Source organism: Heloderma suspectum, chromosome 1 (assembly GCF_057233095.1).
Source record: "Heloderma suspectum isolate Gila_16-S chromosome 1, 16-S_ref, whole genome shotgun sequence".
NCBI classification, from domain to species: domain Eukaryota; kingdom Metazoa; phylum Chordata; class Lepidosauria; order Squamata; family Helodermatidae; genus Heloderma; species Heloderma suspectum.
In genome coordinates this window covers 133,085,044-133,111,698 of record NC_139458.1, presented here as the reverse complement: position 1 = coordinate 133,111,698, position 26,655 = coordinate 133,085,044, and the positions used below count along the sequence as shown (strand labels likewise).

General features: G+C 44.9%; 1 protein-coding gene across 1 annotated transcript in view; it reads left to right on the top strand.

The window, feature by feature from the left end:
- The window catches only part of LOC146357907 (uncharacterized), a 41,251-nt gene extending 39,863 nt beyond the window's left edge, over positions 1–1,388 (top strand). Inside the window, exon 4 of the mRNA XM_084826574.1 lies at positions 755–1,388. Within this exon, the coding sequence (XP_084682700.1) occupies positions 755–824 (70 nt within the window). The 3' untranslated portion in view covers positions 825–1,388. The remainder of the gene's footprint in view (positions 1–754) is intronic.
- The last annotated feature ends 25,267 nt before the right edge of the window (positions 1,389–26,655 follow it).

Below are 26,655 nucleotides of genomic sequence, written 5' to 3'. Positions count from 1 at the left end.
ATGTCAGGGTGGATAACGAGCCCATAGAGCCCCAGAGTAGTTCTGATTCTGAGGAGGACCAACCACCTGTGGGAGAGGAGCTCGCTCATCTCTCACAGGCACAGTGGCAGGGAGAGATTCCTCCTGCCTGCATTCCTGAGAGAGATAGTGACCCTAGCAGTGAGAGAGCAGGGGATGGGATCTTGCTGGACACTCAGCGGAGACGGAGGGAGCGGTGCCTGATGGAGGGCGCCAAGAGGCGGCGCTCTGCCCACTTGGCGCTAAAACAACAGTCACATCCTGAGAATCCCCGGGTAAGAGGGAGGACCTCTCCATAGCCCATAAGTTCAGAGTTTTCCCGCTCTTCCCCTTCAAACAGGGACCAACTACCTTACCCGGAGCTTAGGCTACTCTGCTAACTACCCCAGTGTGTTTCCTTGCTTAGTCGCTGGTGATTAGCATCTGAAAGAGTCATTAAGTTGTAAAGGAATAAAGCCTGGGAAAGAATCCCTTTCGTCTGTGTCATGAGTTGGCTTTTGGAGGGGACTTAAAGAGGCAGCTAGGGGGCTCCTGACAACTGCATCCTCAGGTAACATACCTAAGGCTACAATCCTAAACACACTTAGGAAGTAAACGCCATTGAGCACATCTGAGTAAAACCTGCATTGGATTGTCCTCGTGTGGCAGTTTATTTCACGGAGATTTGACTGCATTTAATGCACAAATGCCCTCTCTGAAGACACTACACTGAATAAGTTTATTTTTGCTTCTTCAGCGTGTTTTGGCAAAGAGCCATAACTGGCATTAGTGATACTTACCGGAGGAGCAGCAACATGCCAGGGTGATGAGCAGAAGGACAAGCATTAGCTTCATGGTGCAGAAGAATGTTCGGAATGAGTTACGATATACAGCAAAAGTGTTTGGGATCCTGAACTTCACAGCGCAGATATTTATGCAGGAGGCAACAAGAGCTGTTCCACCCACAACATGACAGAGGAAAACACATGACCTAATTCACATATCTTGAGGGAAAGAAAAGAAGGATGCAAGAGGAATCTTCCCCTTGGTCTCCTGAAACATCTTAGCAATAGAATAGGATCTGAAGGAGAACTCACTTGCACATAGTCTCTCTGATTTACAGTTGCTTCCAACAGAACAAACAAAAAGACACTGACATCCTGGACAACAGGGAAAACGTCTGGATCTACAGACACAGAACTCTTAGTCCAAATGGCCTGAATCTGGAGGACGATTCATAAGAATTACACTACTCATACCTCTGTGGGGGTTTTCTCCTAGGGAACTTTCTTCTCCAGGCATTCCAAACTGCCACTCCTGGTACCCATTTAACAGCACAGCTACTGACAAGGGGCAGAAGGGGAAACATTTTGCTCAAAATATATTTTTTTAAAATACTGTGTTGTTAGTCTTTCTTAGAGTTGTGCACAAATGGCCTCTCAAAATTCTCCAGCCTATCTGTGGGCAGAGAAATGGGGGGGGGGGCGGGCACACACAGTTTCACCGAATTTCTCCTAGGGGAGGAAAAAATCTCCGTCAGTTTCTCACAGATAGGGTTCACTGTTGGCAGGGGTTGTAGCACGGGTTCGTTCTTTTTTCCTTGTGGATTTTGGTTTACGGCACTGCTTCTGTAGGTGGCAACAGCATCAACTGTGTTGAGGCTTCCACTCTTCTGAGGCAGAATTTTGAATTTCTTTTGGTGGTATCTTTGAGCTTACCTAATCACTGCAAGGCGGCTCAGGGTGCTGTGGGTGTTTTCTCTCTCTATTACACATCTTTCCATTGCTCTGCAGCCTCCCAGGCCACCTGCACTTTCTGAACTGAAAAAGCCCCATGGGAGGAATTGCCTCGGAGTGTCTTCCTTGTGATGGCTTTAACTGAAGTGCAGGAAGCAGAGGAGGCAACAGGCTGCCACAGAGATTACTGTACAGTGACAGGGAGGACACTCATGCACACTCCTCAGCCACCTCCTAAGTAAGGTAACCACAAGAACCCCAGACCCAACCCATAAGAATGTATCCAAAATTCCTCCTCCTTGGAATTTCTTTTTGAAAGCAATTTCTTTTCTATCAGACTAGGGATGTACGAAAATTCCGCCACGGATCTCGGGGAGGCCGAATGCCAGCACATTCGGCCCCCTGAAATCGGTGGCGGAACGGCCTGCCACCCCCCCCCCCCAGGACGAGACTTACCTTGGGCGGAACTTCCTGGCGGCGGCGGCTCCGGTGGCGGTTCAGCGGCAGCGGCGGCCGATCTTCCGACCGGCTGCTGCCGCCATCATTTCCAGTTATAAAAAAAAAAACGTGATAGGCTACGTAAAGATTTACGTAGCCTATCACGGCTGACCTTCAAAAACAAAAATGCGCGTATGCAAATGGCAGCGGCCACGGCCGCTGCCATTTGCGTTCCTTATTTTGGCACGTCTTAGTCTACATAAACATTTACGTAGACTAAGACGGCAAAAATAAGGGGAACGCAAATAGCATAGCGTCTACGCTATTTGCATTCCCCTTATTTTCGCCGTCGTAGTCTACGTAAATGTTTACGTAGACTAAGACGTGCCAAAATAAGAAACGCAAATGGTGGCGGCTGTGGCCGCCGCCATTTGTATACGTGCGTTGTTGTTTTTTTAAAGTCAGCCGTGATAGGCTACGTAAACATTTACGTAGCCTATCACGGCTGACTGCAGGGACGCAAACGGCGGCAGCTACGGCCGCTGCCATTTGCGTCCCTGCTAGCCAGCGGCCGGATGTCCGGCTGCTGGCAGAGCCGGCCGGCGGCTCCGCAGAATCCCTGTGGAGCGGAGCCGGCTGGCCAGGATTCTGGGGGGGGAGGAACGGAGCGCCTCCCCCCCAACCATCAACATAATCCGTGAAAGGTAAGTGCCTTTCATACATCCCTATATCAAACTTAATGAGAATTAGGGATGGCAGAGAATTCCGCCACGGATCACGGTGAGGCCGCCGCCATTTGCATACGCCTTTCTTTCTTTTTTTTACCCAGATGTTTTAGGCTACGTAAAAACTTATGTAGCCTAAAACAACTGGGTAAAAAAAAAAAAAGGCGTACGCAAATGGCGGCAGCTACAGCCGTTCCTTAGTTTGGGTCAGCTACGCTATTTGCATTCCCCTTATTTTCGCCGTCTTAGTCTACGTAAATATTTACGTAGACTAAGATGGCCCAAACTAAGAAAACTAAGGGTTTTTTGGTGTGTGTTTTTCCCAGAGCCCTCTGCGGCCGGAAATCCGGCTGCGGACGGCTCTGGCCTGGCTGGGCCTGGCCGGCTGCTCCGCAGAGCTGCTGCGGAGCACAGCCGGCTGTGGAGGATTCCGGGGGGGAGGAACAGAGCGCCTCCCCCCTCGTCGAGGATTACGGGGGGAGGGATGGAATGCCTCCCCCCACACCATCAACATAATCTGCGAACAGGTAAGTGACTTTCGTACATCCCTAATAAGAATGGTCCAAAACAATGTGGGAGAAATTTTTGGCACAGCACTAATATTTCTATCATATATACATACATGCACTACAGGGACTTGGGATCATGTGTGGCTTCCCAGGGCACGCCACATATGCACAAAAATACCCATGGGATTTTTAAAAGGCAACAGAGTCAGTAACGTGTTGTGCGGCTAAGACTATTGAGTTGGGACATGGAATATCCCTGCTGGCATATGAATCTGACTGGGTAGTCCTGGGGAAATCACTCACTTTGCATAGCCTACCTCACAGGATTGTTGTGAGGCTGGAATGTCACTCTACATTTCTTGGGGGAAGAACAGAACACAAACGTAAGAAATAAAGCAAAATATATTCCTTGTACATGTTGTAATGAATGCACTTGATGGTATGTAGCTATTTCAATCTGAATCTATTTGAAATGCCTTCAGACTTGCAGTTGGTGTCTTTGATTTGATTTCCCCCAAAACATTCTGTAACCATCAGGTTTCAAAGCTTACAAAGAGCAACCGGTTGAGATAGGCAGGCTATTCCATGGCAGGGTAAGTTGTCCCTGTATCCGAAGGATTAGTATAACCTCGAATTGTATAAACTGTCTAAACGGGGGTGTCCAGTGCAGTGCACATGGGCACCACTGCGCCTGCAAGGCCGCTCTGGGGCACCTGCTGAGCTCTTTTTCCACTCTGCAAGCGAATGGAGCACTTCCTCTGTTCGCTTGCAGAGGCAGAAAAAAGTCCACCTACCGAGAAACATTTTTCTTTCGCTCTGCCCCCTCTCCCTATTGAAACCAATGGATCCATTTGTCCATTGGCTTTAATGGGGAAAGAAAAGCCCTCCTGCTGAAAAATAGCTGGAGGGGGTGGGGATCTGGTCCACAAAGGTGACCTTTGCCCTCCCCCCTGCGAATTTTTGGCAGGGGGCCTTTCTGTCCGGCTATTAAATTCAATGGGTTAATTGCTCCATTGGCTTCAGTGGGGGGGGGGAGGGAAGAGAGAGAGAGAAAGAAAGAAGAGAGAGAGAGAGAGAGAGAGAGAGAGAGAGAGAGAAGAAAGAAAGAAAGAAAGAAAGAAAGAAAGAAAGAAAGAAAGAAAGAAAGAAAGACAGCCAGCCAGCCAGCCAGCCAGCCAGCCAGCCAGCCAGCCAGCCTGGGAGAGAGGGAGAGGGAGAAAAAGTAAACAGGAGCTGGGGGCAGAGGGAGAAGAGGAGAGAGAGAGAGAGAGAGGGTAGCACGCACACAGACTGCACATTCATGCACACACACAATGGGGCAGTGCTCCCAACATTTCTGTGGTTGCCCGCCCCCCGGCAACTAATTTGTGGTGGTGCCCAAGGTACTTGTACAAACTGCCAAATGTTCCCATGGGCTTGAAAAGGTTGAAGACCCCTGGTCTAAAATGTCTTTCTAGAACTGTTAAAACAAATGGTGTTTCTGATTCATTTTAGGTCAGTGACGATTTGTTTGTATATATTGCTTTTTCTTCTTTTGCTATTGGTTTGGATTCATGGGTGCTTTCATGTCATTCATTCCGTAACAGGGCACTTTGAAAACTTGCTGGTAATAGCTGCCTCCAGTTTGTTTTCACTATACATTATTATGGTCTTCAAACTGTAGTGCATTAAAACAAATCTGAACACTTGGCTTGCATGGGGTGGGGGAGAAGAGCAAGACAAAGCTTCTTCGTCGGCCACCGTACAACAGTGCACCCTTGGCAGATCATCGTGTCAAGGCAGTCTCCTCTCCCTGTGATTCTGAGGATGCTTGACCAGAGCTGGGATACACCCAGGGCCAGCCCTCCTGTGAGGCAGGCTGAGACCCTCGCCTCAGGCAGTGGATTTGAGGGGTGGCATATCACACTCACACACACACACACACACACACACACCATCCACTGCCAAGGGGGCACCTGCTGCCACCACAGTTGGCCACTTTCGGGGCTGAGTGTGGTTGCTGCTACTGCTGCCTGCCATGGAGTGCTGCTGGCACCAGTCGCCATGCCAGTCTGAGGAAGGACCCTCCAGAGCAAAGCACTGGTGAGTGAGCGCTCCAGAGAGCCCTGCCAGCCACATTCCTGTGGCAACGAATGCTCTGGCCCAGCTGGTGGGCCTGCTGGCGCTGCCTCACTCCGAGGAAGGACTCCTCAGAGTGCAGCACTGGGCAAGTGCTCTGGAAAGCCCCTTCACCTTCTTTCCTGCTATGTCAAATGCTGCAGCAGGACAGCAATCAGTGCCGCTCCCCAGGGCACCCAAGCCAGGCCCAAATAATGCCTTGCTCTGAGGAGTCCACACTTGCTCTGGAGTGACTCCTCTGCAAGCTTTACTGATGCTCTCCACCAATAGGAATAGGCTTTAAGTCCCCCGTGCTTATTCATGCCGACCCTCTGTTTTGTATGTGGGCCTTACACAGAGTTTCTTAGCCCACATGTAATCGGTCAGGCTCCCCACACACGTCAGGCTCCCCACACTTGCTGGCCTTACCAGTGAGGGCCTTGGAATGTAAATGCATGCCCTTAATCAGAGTATATATGCCCCTCAATAGCTTAAAGAAGTTATGGTGAATGATATTCACCTGGAAGAACAGGATATCACCATTACGGAGGTTGGTGATTACAATATTAACAGTTCAGTTTTTTCTGCACTTCTGTGTGGCTTTGAAAGCCACATGGAACTTTCATACTTGGGGGGGGGGGCATATATAGCTCCTCCATCACTATATTTTCCCTCTTGCTGGCAGCAATCAGAGAGAACAAGCAATTTTTCCTCCTGTTCTCTGCCCCCCCTGCCCCACCCCCTGTTGCAATGAGGAGAGATGCCTTTTTAAAAATGCCGTCTGCAAGCCTGCTTCTCTGGTTTTGCAATACATTCTCCTGGCTTGAAATGTTTCTAGTTTGTTTTACTAATGCATAGTTCAATCTATCTATTTTAAACATCTTTAAATGATTTTTTTCTCTGATGCTTATGTGTCAGATGACACAATGACATCTGCTCAGGAACACAAAAGGAGAAGGTTTGAAGATGCCCCAAACCATGGGCCATCTAGTTCTGCAACGACTAATGATACTGCTCATGTTGATAGGTCCATGTCAGGGGTCCCAAACCTTTTCGGGGCAGGGGGCACATTTGGAATTTTGAAACAGTGTCATGCGCACTCTCACAAAACAGCTACATGGGCATGGCCAGTCACAAAATATCAGTTTCCTAAATGGCAGGCTTGTTGGGGTAAAAAAAAAATTAACTTGCCCAAGAACCTAAGTACAAAACAGAAATAAGTTCCAAAACACAAAGGGGATGTTTCCACCAGCAATTTAGTCTGAGCCAGCTGTGGGTTGAGGTCATTAGGGATACATGATGTTGTGGCCATCCAGCAGCCACTTTGGAGCTTATCAGGGGGAAAAAATGATTTCCTTAAAGCCCAATTCTTTTCATTAAGTCAGGTTCTCCCCAGTATAGTTGTTGTATGCCCCCCCCCCCCACAATTTTTACTGCTGTTGAGAATCTGCTCGTGGAACCCTGCTCACAGCAAAGCCAATTCCTTTTATAAAATCTGGTACTCCTCTATTAGCTTCTCCTTCTGTTGTTGTGGAAACATGGCTAAAGCCACTCTTTGGAAGCCAGTTTCCTTTTCCAACACCCATGTCACAGAAGGCAAACTCATCAGGCTTAAGGCGCTTCCAGACAGAGGGCTCCTAATGCTACTAATTAGAAGGCACTGTGCAGCTATTCCATCTTTTCCTCCTTAACAAATTTTCTGCAGTTAGAAAAAAGATTAAAGAAGCAGTGGGGAAACATGGGAGGGTTACAAGTGGAAGATAACACTGTCTGGACCCCTTGTAAAAGTCTATGAATAAAGCAAGATGATTGCACCATAAAATCCTAATCTGGAAACACCCTCCTCAGAGACAAGTAACTTGCCCAACAGAGTACAAGGTAGAGGTGGGGTCTGAACCCTAAATGCCACATCACATATTTGCCCCTACGAAGCACAACAAATTACCCATTTCACAAAAGGTAAACTGGTGGTGCTCAAAGAATCACCCAGACACAGCTCAGGCAAAACACACACAAAAACAACCCTGGGCAAAACACACACCACACCTCAACAAAGCAGGCAAACCAAACACACACACACACACACACAGACACACACACACACAAGATAGGTGCTATAGGAGAATGACTGGCAGCCGTTTTGGAAAATAACTTCCATAGACTTATGACAATCTGTTCATGGTGTCTACCAATGTTTTCCCATGCCAAAGCATGGTAAGTAAAACTGCCATCACTAATGCCTTTCCTACAAAAGTTTATTACGGGAACAGTATTATGCATCAGGCGAGTAGAGTGGGAGCTCAGAGAAGGGACAGACTTAGCAGCTGTCCGGGGCTCATTGCATGGGGGGATTTAGCAACACAGAAGTTTATGAAATCCAACAAATAAAAAAATGATATTCTGGTGGGTGCACAGGGGACAGAGTGCACAGGGTATCCCAGGTAATTTCCACAACCCAAATAATTATAGGCTAGTCCCAAACCTACATTTTCTGAGTGAGGCTACGGAGAGTCTGGTGGCATCACGACTCCAGGTTTTCTTGGATCAGCCTGATTATCTGGATCCCTTTCAGTCTAGTTCAGGCCCTTGTTTGGGGATAGAAGTAGCCTTGGTCACCTTGATATATGACCTACACCAAGAACTGGACAGGGAGAATGTGTCCTTGTAGGTTCTGTTGGACCCCTCAGAAGTTTTCAATACTATTGACTAGGATATCCTTCTGGGATGTTTGGGCAATATGGGACTTGGGGGCACTGCTTTGCAATGATTTCAATCCTATTTGGCTGAGCATTCCCAGAAAGTGATGGTGGGGAACTGTTGCTCAGCCCCATGGCCTTTGGCCTGTGGAATTCCTCAGGGCTCTCTTTGTCCCCTGTTTAAATCTATATGAGGCTGCTGGGGGAGGTCATTTGGAGCTTTGAGGCTAGGTATCATCAATATGCTAGTGATACCCAGCTCTGTCTCTCCATTTCAACTGAAGCGAAGGAAATCCCAAACCGTTACTTGGACACAGTGAGGGATTGGATGCAGTTGAATGGACTGAGGCTCAGTTCAGATAAGATGGAGTCCTATTGGTTAGTAGACAGTGTAACCTGAGGTTGGGAGGGTAACCTGTTCTGGATTGAACTCTGTCTGAAGGATCCGGTATGCAGCTGCGGGAGGGCGGGTCTCCTGGATCTAGCACTGGCCTGGAAGATCAGATAGTAGCATTGACTAGGAGTCCCTTTTCCCAGCTTTGGCTGGTGCACCACCTGTTCCCCTTCTTGAGGAAAGGAGATCTGCCTTAATTGCCTCCCATTTATATTATTGTAACATGCTGTATGTGTGGCTGCCCTTGAAAGTGTTCAGAAATCTCAGCCAGTGCAAAATGTGGCGACTAGACTTTTGTCAGGAGCATGCTTTGGAGACCACATTACACCAATCCTGGATCAAGTTCACTGGCTTCCCATTTATTTCTGGGCACAATTCAAGATGCTGGTTTTGTCCTACAAAGCCCTAAACATCATCCCAGGCACCTGTTAGGTAGAGGGTATGATTTGCAAATGTATTAAACAAATAAGTAAATTTAAATTGATGTGAAAGCAGTAACAGTATCATTAAAAACTGCTGAAACACTAAACTAAAACACACGACTGAAAGCAGGCAAGCAGGAGCTGCACATACACACAGCCTTGCCCTATAACTCTACTTTTCAACAAACAGCAATATCAAACCAAAATAAAATCACACAGCAACAGACAGAAATTAAAAACGTAAAATATTTATTTTAAGAAGGCAAATATTTTATACACGCACATGTCCATGTTTTCTTCCCCACATACATGCACAGACTACCCATCCTTCTAAACTTCTTTAACAACAACACAAAATAATTGTCCAAGAAAATATCTGCAAAATATGCACTTCCTTGAAATGCCAGGTGGGGGGTGCTGGATAGGAATCATTTAAAGATGTTTAAAACAGATAAACTGATCTGTGCATCAGTAAAATAACTATGAACACGCACATACACAGAGCAACAGTAGAGACAGAGAACAAGAAAGTCTTGTTCAGATTCAAAATCAGAATGAGCCAGAATACCCCCTCTGAAAATAAAATGATGCCAAAATAGTGGGAGTTAGAAGCATTTGAGAACAATATTACAACCCAACCTTTCCAAAATTATAGTTGTATTAAACATTTTCACACCCAGGCCAGAACCCATCCAAAACAGAACGGGACCAAACAATTATTTATCAATTTATGTACTTATTTACTTAGCGGCGCTCCCCCCCCCCCATGACCTGACCTTTCCCTGGAGCACTGGAGCACTTTCTTCCTGAAAGAGTGAACCTCATGGGGAAGGAGCCACTGCTGCCTGGTATTGCAACCCTTCCCGCTAAATACTGGGACAACTGAGACATATTCGGGAAACAAGAAGTTGCCCCCTCACCAGCCATATGATTGCCCCATAGATCTGATACCAGGAGCCTGGAGCCCTGTGGGCTGGATCTACTTCCTATCTGAAGCTGAACTTGCTGCCTCTCAGGAGTTCATTGCCAAAAACCTGAAGAGAGTCATTATTCATCCTTCAACCTCCCCTATGGTTGCACCAGTCCTTTTAGTTAAAAAAAAATGTGCAGAGAACTCCAGCTCTACAAAGACTACCAAGCACTAAATAAGATTACTGTCCACAACCGGTACCTTCTTCGCCTTATCCCAGAATTCTCAGAAGTCTCCAAGGTGCAATGATCTATATCAGATTCAATCTCCAGGTGGCTTATAACGTATATCGTATATGCACTGGAGATGAATGGAAGACTGCTTTTTGGACGTGATATAACCACTATGAGTACAGTGTCATGCTGTCTGGACTGTGCAGTGCTCCTGCCATATTCCAACATTTTATGAACCACATCTTCCACAACTAGCTAGACTGTTTCATCATCATTTATCTCAATGACATCTTAATCTATTTGCAGCATTTTCAAGGCCATGTCTAGCATGTCTAAGTACTGAAGGGACTCTGAGAGCATTGTTTGTATGCCAAACTCAAGAAGTGTGCATTTGACCTTGTCTCAGTGGAGTTCTTGGGACATTATATATCCACGACAGGAATCCAAATGGATCCAGCAAAAGTGGTAGAACACACGAGCAGCTGGGTTGTGTAAATAGGGCTATTGTGAGCACTACAAAATTGATAATGTAGGTTGCTTCCATACTACAGCCTTTTGGCACCACTGAGAAATAGCTTTTTGACAATTCACTGGGAAGTATAACACTATATTGACCAGTCCTGCCCTTGCCCATGCCCAGTTTCTTCTATAATGTTAATCATAAGAAAGTCCCATTCAGTAAAGATGCACAGCAATGTTAATGTGGCAGTTTATAAAAAAAGATTCACCACAAAACATGTCTCATCATCATTTATCTCGATGGCATCCTAATTTATTCTCAGCATTCTCAAACCATGTCCAGCATGTCCAGGCAGTATTGCAGAGACTCCAAAAGCATCATATATATGCCAAACTTGAGCAGTGTGCATTCAACCTTGTCTTAGTGGACTTCTTGGAACATCGTATACCCCTAACAGGAATCCAGATGGATCCAGCAAAAGTGGAGACTATATTGTCATGGCACGCACCTCAAGGAATCAAAGATGAGCAGTGTCTCCTGGGCTTCACCAACTTTTCCTGCCATTCTTTCAGTCCTAGTGTTTTCTGCCTTGCCTCCCAGACCTTGCCGTGTGATTGATGCTCCGTGTTACTGACCCTTGGACTACTGCTTGACTCTGCTTCTGGATTGTGTAATGTATTTGACTGCCTAACTGTTTTAACCTTTGCCTGCTATCTTGACCACTCCTGCCTTAGCCTGACCCCATGTATCTGAGTGCTTGCCTCTGCCTCAACATTTGCCTGTTAACTTGACCACTCCTGCCTTAGCCTGAACCTCACTGGACTGAAACCTGTGTGCTTGAACTTTTGCCTGTTTGGTTACCTTGCTTTTTGGTTGGACCCTTCACTCAGAGTCTGCTGTAGCCAATGCAGGACAGGACTATATGGGTTTGATGCATTATGCCACAAAACATTTACCAAATCCACATTCCAGTACCTATTCTGGACAATAAATTGTATTTTGGAAAAAAATCCCAAAACACCAATTTCTGAACTAGCCAAATGGACCAAACGCTGGTTGGAAATATGTTGTGGTTAGTTTAACTATGGTTCATTCATTGAAACAACAAAAGTATAAACTATGGTTACTGATCCTGGCTGGTTCATTAAACTATAGTTGCAACCAACTTTCTCTAACCTGGTAACCTGCAGATGTCTTAGACTATAAGTCCCAGCATTTCTGACCATGCCAGCTGGGGTGGTAGGAATTGAAGTAAAAAACAAATGGGCTTCACATGGAAACCTTCACATGGCAAGCTGCCACATGTGAAGGGTCCCCACCCCTGACTAGTCGGAGCACATGAAGTCAGGGGCAGGGCTAGTTGGGACAGCTCTGGTCCCCACTCACATCATGGTAGAACACACGAGCAGCTGGGTTAAGTAAATAGGGCTATTACAAGCTCTACACAATCAATAATATAGGTTGTTTCTATACTACAGCCTCTTACGAAGTGGTTTTTGACAATTTGCTGGGATGTATAACACAATGTTGACCAGTCTGGCCCTTGCCCATGGCCAAGATTCTTCTATAATGCTAATCCCAAGAAAGTCCCATTCAATAAAGATCCACAGCATGTCAATGTGGCACTATGTAACAAAGATTTGCCACAAATCAAGTCTGAAAAAACACAGCAGGGCAACACAGAAAACAGTGAAATGTAATGATTTGGCAATAGCAGTGTGTGGATTCCCCATAAAAATGAGTACATGATTGCTGTTCCAGATAAAAAGAACACACATGGAAGCAACCATCTTCTGTCTCCACAACAGATGTGCATGCACATACAGATCTGTTGAATTTTGATTCGGATATGAACATTCTAGAGACAAGCCATTATGTGGTTCCAACACAGTAGATATTGGTCTTGATTTCTCTGGGAGATTTGAAACACCACTTGTTGGAAGGGTGAAGTAGAGGACTCCAGCCAATTCTGTACTGCCTGCTGATGCATCTACAAGTGCAATTGCCTACTAGTGCACCCGATCACTGTTGATCATATGAGTGCAGATTGCAGCCCTCAAGACTATTCTGTTTCCTTAACTCTTTAATGTGAAATGCTTTCACAGAAAAGAAAAGAGACTCACATGAGTCAAAAGGGAAAGGGGGATGTTCCCCCTGAAATAATCCATGGAGACAAATGCTAAGGAGGTCCCATGCCATGCCATGTTGAGGGAGGAGTCAGTCTTGCTGGATCCTACATATAACTTGGACTTTGTGCTTGAGCTTCCAAAGCAAGTCACTGAGCATTGGTGACGATATCCAGGGAGCCTTCCTTGCAGCTATGAAGCCAACACTGGTCCTTCTGCTCCTCACTCTGGCATGTTGCTGCTGCTCTGGTAAGCATTGCTAATGCTGTTTATGACTCTGCCTGAAAGAGAATCAAACCACAACAATTCAGCTTAGTGTGATCAAAGCCAGATTTTGGCAAATGAGATAGAATAGAACCTCAGGGAGGGTGAATCCGAGAGCTGTGACAGACTGGTCTCATATCCTCATTAACAAGATGTCGATGCACTTCTTCCAAAAAACAAAAACAAAACACTGAAAAAGGAGAGGGAATCATTGGAGAGCAACTGTAGGAAGAAAGGTGGTAGCAATGCATTTGTATCTTGGGAAAGGAGATGATATGTTTTAGAGACAAAGCTGCAAACTTAGGTATATCCATTTAACATAAATTTTCCATTTCATGACATGAAGCCGTTCAATGTACCGCCACTTTTTTCCAGAATTTTCAATCAATTTGATGAAAAGGAGACCACATTTCTCTACTTAATGCAACTCTCAGAAATTGCAACAAGTTGGCAGAAGTTTTATGTCCATTTCATGAAAAGCAGACAATTTCTTTACACTTAGTGCACTTAAATGTCATTACACTAAATGGATTCATATCATGAAATTGAATATTTTTGCATGTAATCGGCAATGCTACTTAAAGACTACAAGACTACCTTTCCTCTGAGAAACTCAAGGCACGACGTTTGGTGTGTCTCCCCCCCCCCATTTTCTCCTCATGACAACCCTATAAGGTAAGTTAAGCTGAGAGAGAGAGAGAGAGAGACCTCCTCAAGTTCACCCAGTGAGCTTCATGCCTGAGTATGGATTTAAACCCCAGTCTTTCTTATCCTTGTCTAAGCACTCTAACCACTAAACCACACTGGCTCTCTGACATGCAGGTATGACATGGAGGAGGAGGCTGGAAGCAAAGGAAAGCGGGACAAGCATGGTGGGACTCTGTGGTGGGACTTCAGTGATTGTCTCTTCGTATGTTCTGCATACTTGGGAGAGGAATTTCCAAATAAATTCTGTTCCAGTGTTGCTGTGGGTGGAGCCAGTTCCCAGGGTCAGAGCAAAGAGACATTCATCAGCCCTTGGAGCTCTCCGCAGGAACACACATGACCAATATCACTGAAGGAAGTGCAAAGAGTAGAGAAGGGACAGCAGACAATGTTACTTACGGAGGCTGTTTACTTTTAACTGACCACCTAGATTCTATATTATATTCAGGTACTGCACTGAGTTCTCTGACTGTTCAATTAAGCCATAACCTCTTGTCAGGTATTATTATTTTTATTAATTTTAAAAACCTAAAGATTTGAAATATTATCTGGGTAAAATTGTTCTTTTTCTTTTTTAATCAACTGTTCTTTCACCTTTTTGCTTGTCTGTTTTAATCCAGTTATGTCTCTCTGTTCACCTGTTGAGATCATTGTAAATAAAGGAATTTTCAAATCGGATGCTGAACTGAAGGAAGAACTTTTTTTACTCTGGGCGATGTACAACCCACCATAAAACAATTTAAAACAATAAAATTTTACCATAATTTTTTTTTTTAAATACCCTAACCCACCCCAAATGCCTGCCTGAACAACCACGTTTTTAATGCACGACGGAAGCTCATTAAAGAGGGGGCATGACGGAGTTCCCTAGGGAGGGAGTTCCACAGAGTGGGGGCCACCACAGAGAAGGCCCTCTCCCTCGTCCCCACCAGTCTAGCTGTCCTGGCTGATGGGACAGAGAGAAGGCCATCATTATTATAATGATAATAATATATCATAATCATTATATCAGAATGATTAATCATTATATAATATAATCATTATAATATAATATAATATATAATCAATATAATATAATATAATCATTATATTAATCAATATATCATAATCAATATATCATAATCATTATAATATAATGATTATACGAAGAAAGGGCATGGGGCACCTATAGCATTAGGTCAAGGTCACGCGTATAGCACTAAAGATTAAATTTGGGCTTTAAAAAAAATCACCTGCCAAGGCCTTAATTTAACTGATACTGTTATGTTAGGAGCGCTTCTGCACTTGTGCTGAATTTTCTTCTGTTCATTAATTCCAGAATCAGATAATGAAGGTATGCTGATAACGCAAAGAACTTGAGTTTTCAAAAGAAACTACAATAAGACTACAGGCCAACTGCCACAACCTCTACCGAATAATGCTGACTGAATTATGTTTTTTTTCACTCTCTGCTTTCACTGATCAAGAAGCCCTATTCTTCCTTTAAAGAATATTCATCCTGCCTTACAAAATGAGGAGAAACCTCCTATAATATTTCTGAATCAATCAAATCTCTTGTTTCATTAAACTCATTAAACTCAAAAACATTAAACTCACATTCAAATTCCGCTTTACAAGTAAATGATGAATGCTCTTATGCATTTGTATTTATTTCAGGATGCTTATAGGCCACCTATAGAACAAAAGAATGTCCTTAACAGTGCAATCCCACAAGACAGACACCTGATAAATGGAGGGCTCTGATCTCGCCAAGAGCCTTGTAGGGCCTTTCCATCCTTGGTTTGTGTATTTTGAGCTACACGGGCCTCTGAGCCCGTCTACCTCACTCACCTTGCTATGGGCTGGAGCAGGAACTGAGAGGCTTGTGAATCTGACAGATGCATGCCCTTTCCTCTGCCCTCCTTGCCCACTGGCATGCCCCCGTTCCTCCCTCTCCTTCCTCTTCCAAAGTCACAACATCAACCTTGGGAGAGGAACTGCCACAGAGCTTTCCATGGTGGCTGGGAGGCACAGGGTGGGTGTGAAATGCTCAGCAAACTATAGCCCTTCAGACACCACCTAGGGATCATAGGGTTACTCTAAGGTGGCTTACAAAATTCATACATCAATAATACACAATTAATATCTAATGAACAACTTAATAACTAATAAAAGCCAAACAGTAGGACTAAAACCAGCCAAATACAAGCATTAAAATCAATCATGCAATTTCCATCAAGCAGACCCATAAGACCCTTAGGAGAAGCCCACTGAGAATAAGTGTGTCTTTATGACTCTTCTGAACAACTGCAAATATGTGGCCTGACATACTCCAGCTGAGCATGGTGCTACCACTGAAAATGGTAATGAGTTCCATAAGCATGGTGCCACAACTGGAAAAGAGCCCTATCCTTTGCGATGCCAGTCTGATTGTTCTTGAATTTGAGCAGACAAGAAGGGTCTCAGCGGATGAATGTGGGTAGATTGGTACAAGTGAAAGTGTTTGTGAAGTGTCTGGGGCCACGTTTCCACGACAATGGAAGGAGAAGCTAATGGAGGAGTACAGGATTTTTTTAAAGGAATCGGCTTTGCTGCAAGCAGGGTTCCATGAGCAGATTCTCCAGACCAGTAAAAATCACTTCACAGAACATATTTCTTGGTGGGGGTGGGGGCTGGAGTGAACATCATCTGACTGGCAGGGGCTGCTCAACCAATAAGAGAGGCTTCCCCCTCCCCCCTCCTTTCCCCTGAAAGTCCAGATGCACCTGCATTTCAGGAACAAGCTTCGTTGAGCACAGTGGGAGTTACTTCCAAGTAGACACACATATGCTTGTGCTGGGAAAGTGGAAGGAGAACACAAAGATGGAAACCAGCCCCCATTTTAACCCAGAGGATCTCTATAAGGAAGCTGTGAATTAGTTACTTCCTCAGGCAATGAATTGGAGCCTCGAGATCACGCTTAATCGCACTTAAGGAATTGGGCTTTGAAATGTACCCTGTCAATTGAGGGGGTCCTCTGTTATTTCTGTGGGCATTCAGAGGGCAAGCCTCAGTCAGCACAATGAGAGGGAACACCCCTTGACTGGGATCACAGTGAAAGGCACACCCCTGGGCAGGGCTAGCATACCCCAGCTAAAAGCTGGGGTTGGGGCATAGAACAACTATACTGGGGAGAACCTGACTTAAGGAAAAGAATCGGACTTTAAGCAGTCTCAGGAAATCTGTGTTTTCCCTGATAAGCTCCGGGGTGGCTGCTGGATAGCCACGATGTCATGTATCCCTAACGACCTCAGCATGGAGCCAGCTTGGAGTAAATTACCGGTGCAAACACCTTCTAGGAATCCCCTATAAGGCCTTGGTCCTTAGGGGTCAATGGGTCCAGAGTTTACTAATACGCCCCCAAATAACCAGCTGCCACCACCTAATCCAGGGGTCCCCAACTTTTTTGGAACTGTGAGCACATCCAGGATTTTGAAAAAACTGCTGTAGGCACCACCACAAAATGGCTCCAATAGAGGATGTGGCAAGTCACATAATGGCTGCCATGGGGGCCTGGCTAGTCAAAAGTGAGCTAAAGAGGTGGAGGGGAAATGGTGTGGCTGGAGGATGGGAGGGAGAGGGAAATAGCAAGGCAAAGGTATAGTGGGGACAGACAGAGCGAGGCCAGAAAGGGAGAGAAAGGAGACTACCAAAACATTTAGAAGGATTCTATTTAAAAACAAGTTTTGCAGGGAGCAAAGGGTGGAGAGCTTTGTTAGTGCCATTGGAGGTGCCCGCAGGTGCCATGGCACCTGCCACATAGGGGAACCCTGACCTAATGATTTCTCAAGAGAGCAGTAGACTCTCATCTTTATATCTTTGGCCAAGGCCAACCAATTTATTTGGCTCCTGAAGCAGAAAATTGCACAAGCACCTCTCCCTTTCCCTGGTGATCAAAATACAACAGTAATAAATTAAATAATTCACAGTTTGCTGCCCTTCATGATAGCCAAAACCAGCTGCCTGAACTGGCTTCCTTACTCTGTCTGTCCTTGGCTGTGTAGTTCAAAGCCAACCTTAGAATCCACCTAGACCAGAATACAGGTAGTTAAAAGGTTAAACATCTATCCCTTTATAGTGCATATCAACATCCAGAACAAGTAGTTATCTGATAAACAGTAACAGATAATGCTTCTAATAACCTAACACAGCACCTCTGCCTCTCAACAGCTCTTCTCCCTGTCTTCTAACCCACACCATATCTAATCCTACTCACTGACTGACCTTCCCAGCTGACACTAATTCCCTCCATCATTCTGTTCTGGCCTCTGCTGTCAATCATTCCTCCACACATTCTTCTGTTACAGTGCTCCTTCAGACAACTTGGCCCGCAAACCATTTAATCCTTTAAAGGATAACGCACTTTAAACTGGACTTGGAAATGCACCAGCAACCATTGCAGCTGGGGCCACATAGATGTGAAGTGATCTGACCGCGTTGTACCCATTAGCACTCGGGCAGCCGCATTCTGCACCAACTGAAGCTTACGGACCACCTTGAAAGGCAACTCCAGGTAGAGCACATTGGACCCATCCAGCCTGGATGTCATTAGTGCATGGATCACCGAAACAAGGTCTGCTCTCTCCAGATGGGGCCGCAGCTGGTGTACCAAGGTAAAAAGCACTCTTGGCCACTGTCACCACCCCAGACCAGGCCAGGAGCAAGCACTACCAATCTGTTTAGCCTTTTAAGTCTCAAGCCTCAGTGCCTTTTATTTGTAATGCGCTCTGCACGAAGGGACACAATATCAATGCCAGAGGCGAGACAGCCTTTCGTTTGAGCACATTTCATGTCATAAGCGTAGTGACTAACGGTTGGCTCAAGCACACGAGGTTCCCCACTTCCAGTCTGTGAGTTCCTGCAGCTGGATATGTGAAGTGACTCCATTGCAAAGCTCTGTGTTTGAGGTGGCATGAAAGTTCTGTCTGTGATATTTAATCTGTGGTGGCTTGTTCACACATGCACTTGGCACTGCACCCGCACAGGTATGAACCAGCCCCAAGACGACCAAGAGGAACAGATTGGATGCTAGATTAATTTAGTTCCATTTATCACCCTGTGCTGGTACTAGTATTAACTAGTATTAACTGCCCCGGCCCTCTCACCAAAATATGTACTATAATCGATGCAGATGTTTTAAGAAATGTAGTATGATTTTGTCATGACTGTTTAAGAAAACAAGACCAGCTTCAATGTATAAGACAAACTAGTTAAGGTGAGATTTGGGGGGCAGTTTTTGTTGGTAAAAACAGCATGAAGATGTTGAAGTTACACACAGCTCTTCATCAGGCAAAATTGAAAGGTAACGCTCAGCTTATATAGCGATGTGTGCAGTCCCTTCTGGTAAATAGTCATAAAACCTAATCACACAATGTTTTGAATATCAAATAAAATAGAGGTCAGTTGCCCACTCACCAAATCTGGAGAAAGTCTTTACAAATGCTTCAGAGTCTGCAAGGGATTTCATGTTCCTGAAGAATTTGGTGTTATCAGAAAATGTATTGTCCTCATTATTCACCCCTGCCCTGACTCCATTATGTATATGATAAGCAAACAGCTCTAATCCCAGTATGAGGGGAAACCTACTGTTTCCTTCAACTGTGAAAACTCGCCATGTACTCAACCCTCTTGCTTTCTACCTTTTAACTTTGCGATCCATAAGAGACCTCTGCCTCTTATACCACGATTGCTAAGTTTCCTAGAAAGCTTTTGCCTGAGTATCACCGTTAGCTGTGTTAAATACACCAATGGAGCTAAAATTGATGTACTAAATATGGTTATGGTAGGATTCAAGAGCTAAAATAGAATGCAGAATGCTGGGAAGAAGAGATAAAATGGGTAGGAGATGCCATTTAAGGAGTACAAGAAGTGTCCTGCTGCATCACAAATTCTGCCACCACAGGTGATTTGAAAAGAAAACCAACACAGAGCAAGACAGTATATTTGTCATGTGCGTTTCTGATACGTGTGTGCACACACGCCCATCCACAAGGGTGAAATGGGTATAATGTGGGCACAAGTATAACTTCCATCACATGTATGCACCTCTGCTGCCTCTTGTGTAATTCTTATAGCTTGACAAAGAAATGTAGCCAGACAGGGAAGAAATTCTCCTGATTGTTTTGCAAGAAAAAATAGTTCCTCCTCCTGCTTTGAGGACCCTTAAGCATTAACTGGTGTTAAACATTATGCAAACATAAAAACACTCCAACAGTTAGACCAACTTTTCCAAATGCTGGAGAAGAACTATTTAATGCATGGAAATAAACAGTTAGATGTTCTCAATGGCTTAGAAATTAACAGCCCAACACTGTTCATGCTTGGAAGTATCTCCCACTGAATTCACTGGGGTTATTTCCAGATATACATGATAATAACCTTAATCAGGATTACCGTGTCTTCCTTTAAAAGCTTCATTTTATGGATAGATTAATGATACCTGGGCAATGGCACACTGCTCAGAAATCTCATTTTTACCATTATTTTACAGTTGCCCCACCCAGGGCAGAATATGTCACGTACATCTTCAGTCTCTGTACAACAGTGAAATACGGTGCTGAAATAGAATGGGGGCCCAGCCTTCCCCAACTTTATGCCCTCTAGATGTGTTGAACTACAACTCCCAGAATCTGGCCGAGGGATTCTGGGAAATGTAGTCCAAGCCAACACATCTGGAGAGCACCAGGTTGGGGAAGGCTAGAATAGGGCATCCTGAGTATCTCAGTTTTAATGTGTTTAAAAAAACACACAACAAAGCAAGTGTCTAGCTCTTTTTTTTCCTACTTCCACAGCTCCTACTTTATGTCCCAATGTTCCTACTGCCTATTAATTCTCAGTATCCTACTTGTCTCCCCTCACATTCACCACCATTTCCTTCTCTTTTGCTTCACTTTTAATTTACCCTGCAAAGCTTGTAAACCCAACAAAGGGATTCGGCTCAGGATTCAGTCTGGATCAAATGTGTATCTGTAATACAAGAGGAAGAGCTGGTAGTCTGTAGGCTCGAGATACGTTTTGAACCAAGAATTAGCACAGTTGCACTTGTGGTGGTGGGACCTTGGTAACATGGCTGGACACTACCGTTGATCAGTTCTCCGTGTAGTTTGAACTACACCTGAGACATTTTTAGGTGGCCACCACAAGACGCATAGGCATCTGTTGCACTCCACAGTAGGAAGGATTAAAAGGGATGTGAAGCTATTTGCCAGCCAAATTTTCTCTGGCTTTATGAGAATGAACAAATCTAGTAAAGAACAACTTGAAATCAACATGATGCTTCCTCTAAAAAACAAATAGTGAAATGGGTGACATTCCAGTCACAGACCATTTCCTGAATATTACAGTCGTCTTTTGGCAGACGTAATGGAAAATTATTGTAGCCTAACCAAAGTACTGCTTTAGTCATGTCCAAGAATTTATGCAAACCCAGTGGTTCTTTTTTTCTTGGAATAGGAAATCTGTCCATTCTGCGGAGGCGGTTGTGCCTGTAGGTTTCCATCATCAAGGCTAATAACAGCACTGGAAGCAATTTGCTTAGGGGAATGGGCATTGGGGGGGGGGATTGATCCCCTTCCTTCAATGCTGCATTGCCAATCCAACCCTCCTGTGCCTACTTTTAGCAAAAGAAAAATAAGTTGGGAGATCCTGCTATTGGCTCTCCCACGTAATGTATAGTCTAAGCCTAATTCATGACATACAGTCCAGGTTTCCCAGCTGTACCTGGTGTTCTAGAACACCAAGAAGTACTATGAGGGGCAATTGTTTGTTTCTATGACAATTGCATGAAGGTTCTTCTCAAGCCCACATGGAGGAGAGGGTAAATCTATGCAAATAGAGATGGGTCCTGCCTGGCCAGAATTCCATCTTCTCCTCAAACCATCCAGAGCCCTGTTGAAAGAAAGCAAGGAAAGACCCTGCAGACAACAAGGTTACCCACATAAATTAAATCTCCCAAGGTTCAAAGAAGGTGAACTAGCTCTCATTTAAAAAAATTCCTTATTTTCCCATTTTTTCCTCTGTTTTGTATGATGTAGTTATTTTCTGGGTTGCCTCTGGAAGTTGATGGCAACTAGAATCAGGGCAGGTGCCCACCAGAAACTGCAAACTGTACTAGTTTTCAGTGATGAATGTTCCCAGTTAAAATGTAACCCTAAATGCATGGTTAGTTACCAGGTGTTGGCATGCCATCCCTAGTCCCCCATAAGTACAGTCTCCCATTCCACCTCATACAACAGATAAGCAGACCCTGGCCACGCCCTTTTCCCTCCTCATTCACTATATTATTTGGACATTTTGGGTGTCTCTACATTAAGCAAAAAAACTGCAGAAAAACACATCCTTTCCGGAGCTTCCTGCTTTTGGTATCTTTGCAGGATTAGGAAGGGCTCCTTTACATGGCAGCCATGTGGTCTGAACTGAGGGAGTGCTTTCCTCCCTCTCTGACCTGTGCAAAGGAGGGGCGGGGGGGGGGAGTCTTGTTTTTGTAACTTAACTTCTGCTGTACTGTTTTCTCACAGCTCCCAGGAAACCTCTGAGTTACTTCTGAGTAGACATAGAATGTAAGATTGTGCTGTAAGTCTGTAACTCTTGGCACACTTATGTGGGAGTAAGCCCACTTACTTCTGAGTAGACATAAGATCACCCTGTAAGTCTGCAACCCTCCGCACACTTACTTGGGAGTAGGCCCCACTGAACTTAATAGGGTGCTCTGAAACAACAGAGGATGTTGCTTCTGAGCTTGGTGGGCTGGGGTGGGGGGGTCAGATGTGTCTCCCTTCATTGTAGGGAGGCATTTTACCCTCTTCTCCCTCCAGCTGACAAATGCAGAGGCAGGAGTCACAATCAGCAGGTGATTCTTGCCCTCTTGCCTGTCAAATCTGCTCGGGTCTCCTTCCATGCAACCCCACTCCCATCCTCAATGCCTTCGTCATCCTGACCGCGCCCCCAACAACTGAAAACAAACGCCCACAGAGGGCAGACACAGCAGTTTCTTCTGCTATTGGAGAATTTCACGGGGAGGTCATGGCACTCCTGTTCTGTTGGCTTGAAAAAATACCACTTTTTTGTGTTTGGGGAAAACACGAGATAGGCTGGGGGGAATTGTGGGAGGTGCCTTGGACAGTAACGGCATTATGTAAGGAGCCTGCAAACGTCCGAGAGAGAGCCAACTCAATAGCAGGATAAAAGCTCCATGTGAAGAACCCTTTTGTTGAACTGTACATCTCTCTGCCCAGTGAGGTTTTATTTGTAATTGAATTGTGTCTGTTTACTAGTGGGTCATCCATGAGGATTCGTAGAGAGTGGTGATCTCACAGAGTTTGGATATCAAAGAGTGGAACAGAACAAGAGAACACTGCCAACCAACAGGTTTGTGGAAGAAAAACGCATTCATACAGCTAGCCGTCAGACATTTGAAACAAGAATAGCCTGATGCTATAGTAGACCGATGCTAAGGCATTGCAAGTTCTGTAGATCATATTGAGCAGTTTCAAGCTACAGTGTAGCCAAGTCTTCCCACCCTCCTCTTTCTATGTACTTCTGTATCATGATTCATTAACCTACCCCCCTTCAGGCAGGGCAAAAGAAAATACAGAGGAATAGGACATCATTTCTACCAAAGCTTAACCGTATCATCTGTTTTTGGTACCATAGCTCAACCTCTGAGCATGTGCAGAGTCCTCCCTGCTCCTTCATTCTTGCACTTGATATGACTCCCAAGCAGGACTTAAGTCCTGGCACTTCCCTTTTTAAAAATTAAGGACAACAATCCTGCCTCTGTTGCTTTAACATAAGACAAGCCAAAGGCGCACATGATGTAACACAGAACATGAGACTTTTCTTCTCCTTGCTCCTTGGAATGCATTAATTGGAAAAACACTTGATGGCTGCTTTACAAACTGTATAACTTATGCTGCAGTCCTATGCACACTTACCTGGGAGTAAGCCCTACTGAACTTGATGGGACTTACTTAGTAGAATGTATAGAACTGCTCTGTAATGGTCCCAATTTAGCCTGTCTACCTATTTCAATATACATAGGTTGAAGGCACTCTCAGATATATTATATGGGTAGCTGTTTTTCCTGTCCCATCATCAACTATTACTAAATTTTGAATTTATTGTGTGTGGGGGGCAGGGGAGTTGCCTTGCCTGCTATTTTTCATCTTCTGCATACACAACAGAAGGAAACTGCAATATGTCCAGTTTGCTCTAGAGGGAGCCCTGCAATCTTCAAGTGATATATTTTAGGGCTGAGCAGGGACACACACACACCCCGATCCATTTAGGATGATCCAAAGCAACCCCAACCGACCTCGGACCAATTCGGACCCCTTCTGATCTGATTCAGATCCAAATCCGAATTCAAAGCGAGATTTGGAAATCCAGATCTCTTGTTTGGGGCGTTTTCCCATTGACTTGCATGGGAAAACACAAATGGTCATAACTTTTTTAGTTTTTATGATACAGGCATGAAGTTTGGGGATCTCTCCACACTCCCTGGAGAGGAGACCACCTACAAAATTTCAGACAGTTTAGCCCAGCAGTTTTTGTGCTAGGTGGAGTTGAAATCTGATGGTTTCCACAGAAACTCTCAGAGCAAAGAGCTGTAACTTCTCACTGTTTCCACACACGGATGTGACATGTGGCCTCTCCCAGCACCACTCCAGGGCACTGCACCCCCCAAAGCCCAGGTAGTTTGGCCCTCTGGCTTGTGTGCAAGGTGCAGGTGAAATTTGCTTTTTTTCCAGGAAAACTCCCAAAGCCAAGAGCTGTAACTTCTCCCTGTTTCCATGCATGTATATGACAGCTGGGCCTCTCCGAGCCCCCCTCAAGGGCATCCCACTTGCCAAATTCCAGGCACTTTGGCCCACTGGCTTGTGGCCAAAGTGCAGGTGAAATTTGATTTTTTCCAGGAAAAGTCCCAAAGCAAAGAGTTGTAACTTCACCCCACCTCTGCCCCTGCCAACACCCCAAAGATACCTCATATTGCACTGAATTGCTTTGCCACACAGTGGACTGTTATTGGAATAAGAAGGTAATTAATATAAATACTGTGTGTCTCGTGCTTTTTCAATACTGCCTTGAAATATGGATGTATAGTGTTGGTGGAACTACAACCTCGCACACACGCACACATGGACACAGACGCACAAGAGCTAAAGAAAATCAGAAATACCTAAGCAAAAGACGGCTGTCTTTAATTTATTGTTTTATATTTCATGTTCTTTTATAGAAGGCAGGATAACTTCAAGAAATACAGGGTGATAGCGCAGGCGATTAGATAACAGCCAAATCAAACCCTAATTTTTTAAAAAAAACTTCTTTAATTTCTGTTTTGGGAGGATCAGCAAAGAGAAGACACAGACAGTTCACTTCAGCACAGCGGTGGGGGGACAAACACTACACACATAGGCTGCCATAATATGTCTTTCTCTGAGGATTTAGAAAGAAAAACGGAATGTTTGAATATGACTTAAAAGGGCCGGGGCGGGGGGGACATGCCCAGAAGTCAATGTTTGTTTTTAAAATTCTAAATAAGACTGGGTTTGTAAAAATCTAACAGAGACACAGTTGACTGACGAAAACGACAAGAAAACAGAACGGAGAAAGCAGAAGTAAGGCTTGACGTTACACAACAACCGCAGCCTTTTCCAGAGTCCAAAATCGAGATAAACAAACAAACACAGGAATGGTGGAGGTGGGGGAGCATGGCAGCAATTTGCAAGGAAAAGCTATGTTAGTTTGAAAAAATATGGAAAGGAGAGAAGGAATCTAATCGAATACAAATAACAATCGAGTTGGAGGTACAAAGATATAGGAGAAAGCAGCTGGAAGAGGTGCTGCAAAAGACATCATCCCAACAGGGATGGATGATCAAGGAGCGAGAGAAGGGAACGCTCCCAGTACAACCAAGCTGTTTCCTTTTAATTTAAATTCTGAGGAAAGCCTAATGGCGATCAAAATTGAATAAAGTGAAGGAACATCTCCTAGGAATGCACATGCACACACACACACACACACAAATGATCATCTACCCACACCAGCCCTCTCTCCCAAAGACACAGCTAGGGCAATGACTGAATGCAGCCTTTCGCTGAAGTATATACCCCCCTCCTCCACCACTCTCTCTGATTGGAGACTGCTAGCGTCGGTTCTGGCTGAGGGTTCCTATTTGCCAAAGCACACTCCCTCCTCCTCCTGCACTCACCTTCTTGCCTCCCCACACCCGCTTGCCTTCCCCCTCCTCATGCCCCTCCACGTGAGCATTGAGAACTTGATACATTTTGGAGACAGCCTGTCTGGACTGCTGAGGCATTCAATAGAGCTCCGAATATACAAGGTGGAGGAGGCGCTTCATGGGGCATGTGCTTTGCCCCGGGGTTCCTCTGCACTGCTCTGAACCACCTCGTATCACGATGCTTTTGCTCCAAAACAGCTCGCTTCACCTCGTTATTCGGACTGCGTAACGAGGCAGTGTGGAGCCCTGAAATATTTACGTATTATGGCATTAAGTTCAGCATAACTTGGATTCTTCTATGCTTTTTATTCTGCCTTAATGTGACACTTGAGGGCCAAACTGGACAAGACAATGGAGTTCTGTAATTGGACCGATCTCTTTAATATTTGGCCAATAGCAGCCACAGAAGGTGGGGGGTAGGTGATGAAACCACTGTGCTGGGGGAGGGGGAATTAACTTATTTTCCTGATGAAAATCACCTCATCACATAAGCTGCTATTTGCTGTATTAGGAAAAATGTATGTGTACTGATTCTCTGTTAATCCCAGCACCCTCAACAAACTACAGTTCCTAGGATTCTTTGAAGAACGTTGGGACTTAAACAGACCTATATATTAATCTAATCGAATAGTATTGTTCCACCAGTGGGAGGGACCTGCTGGCAGAACAGATTTCCCCCTCCCCCCT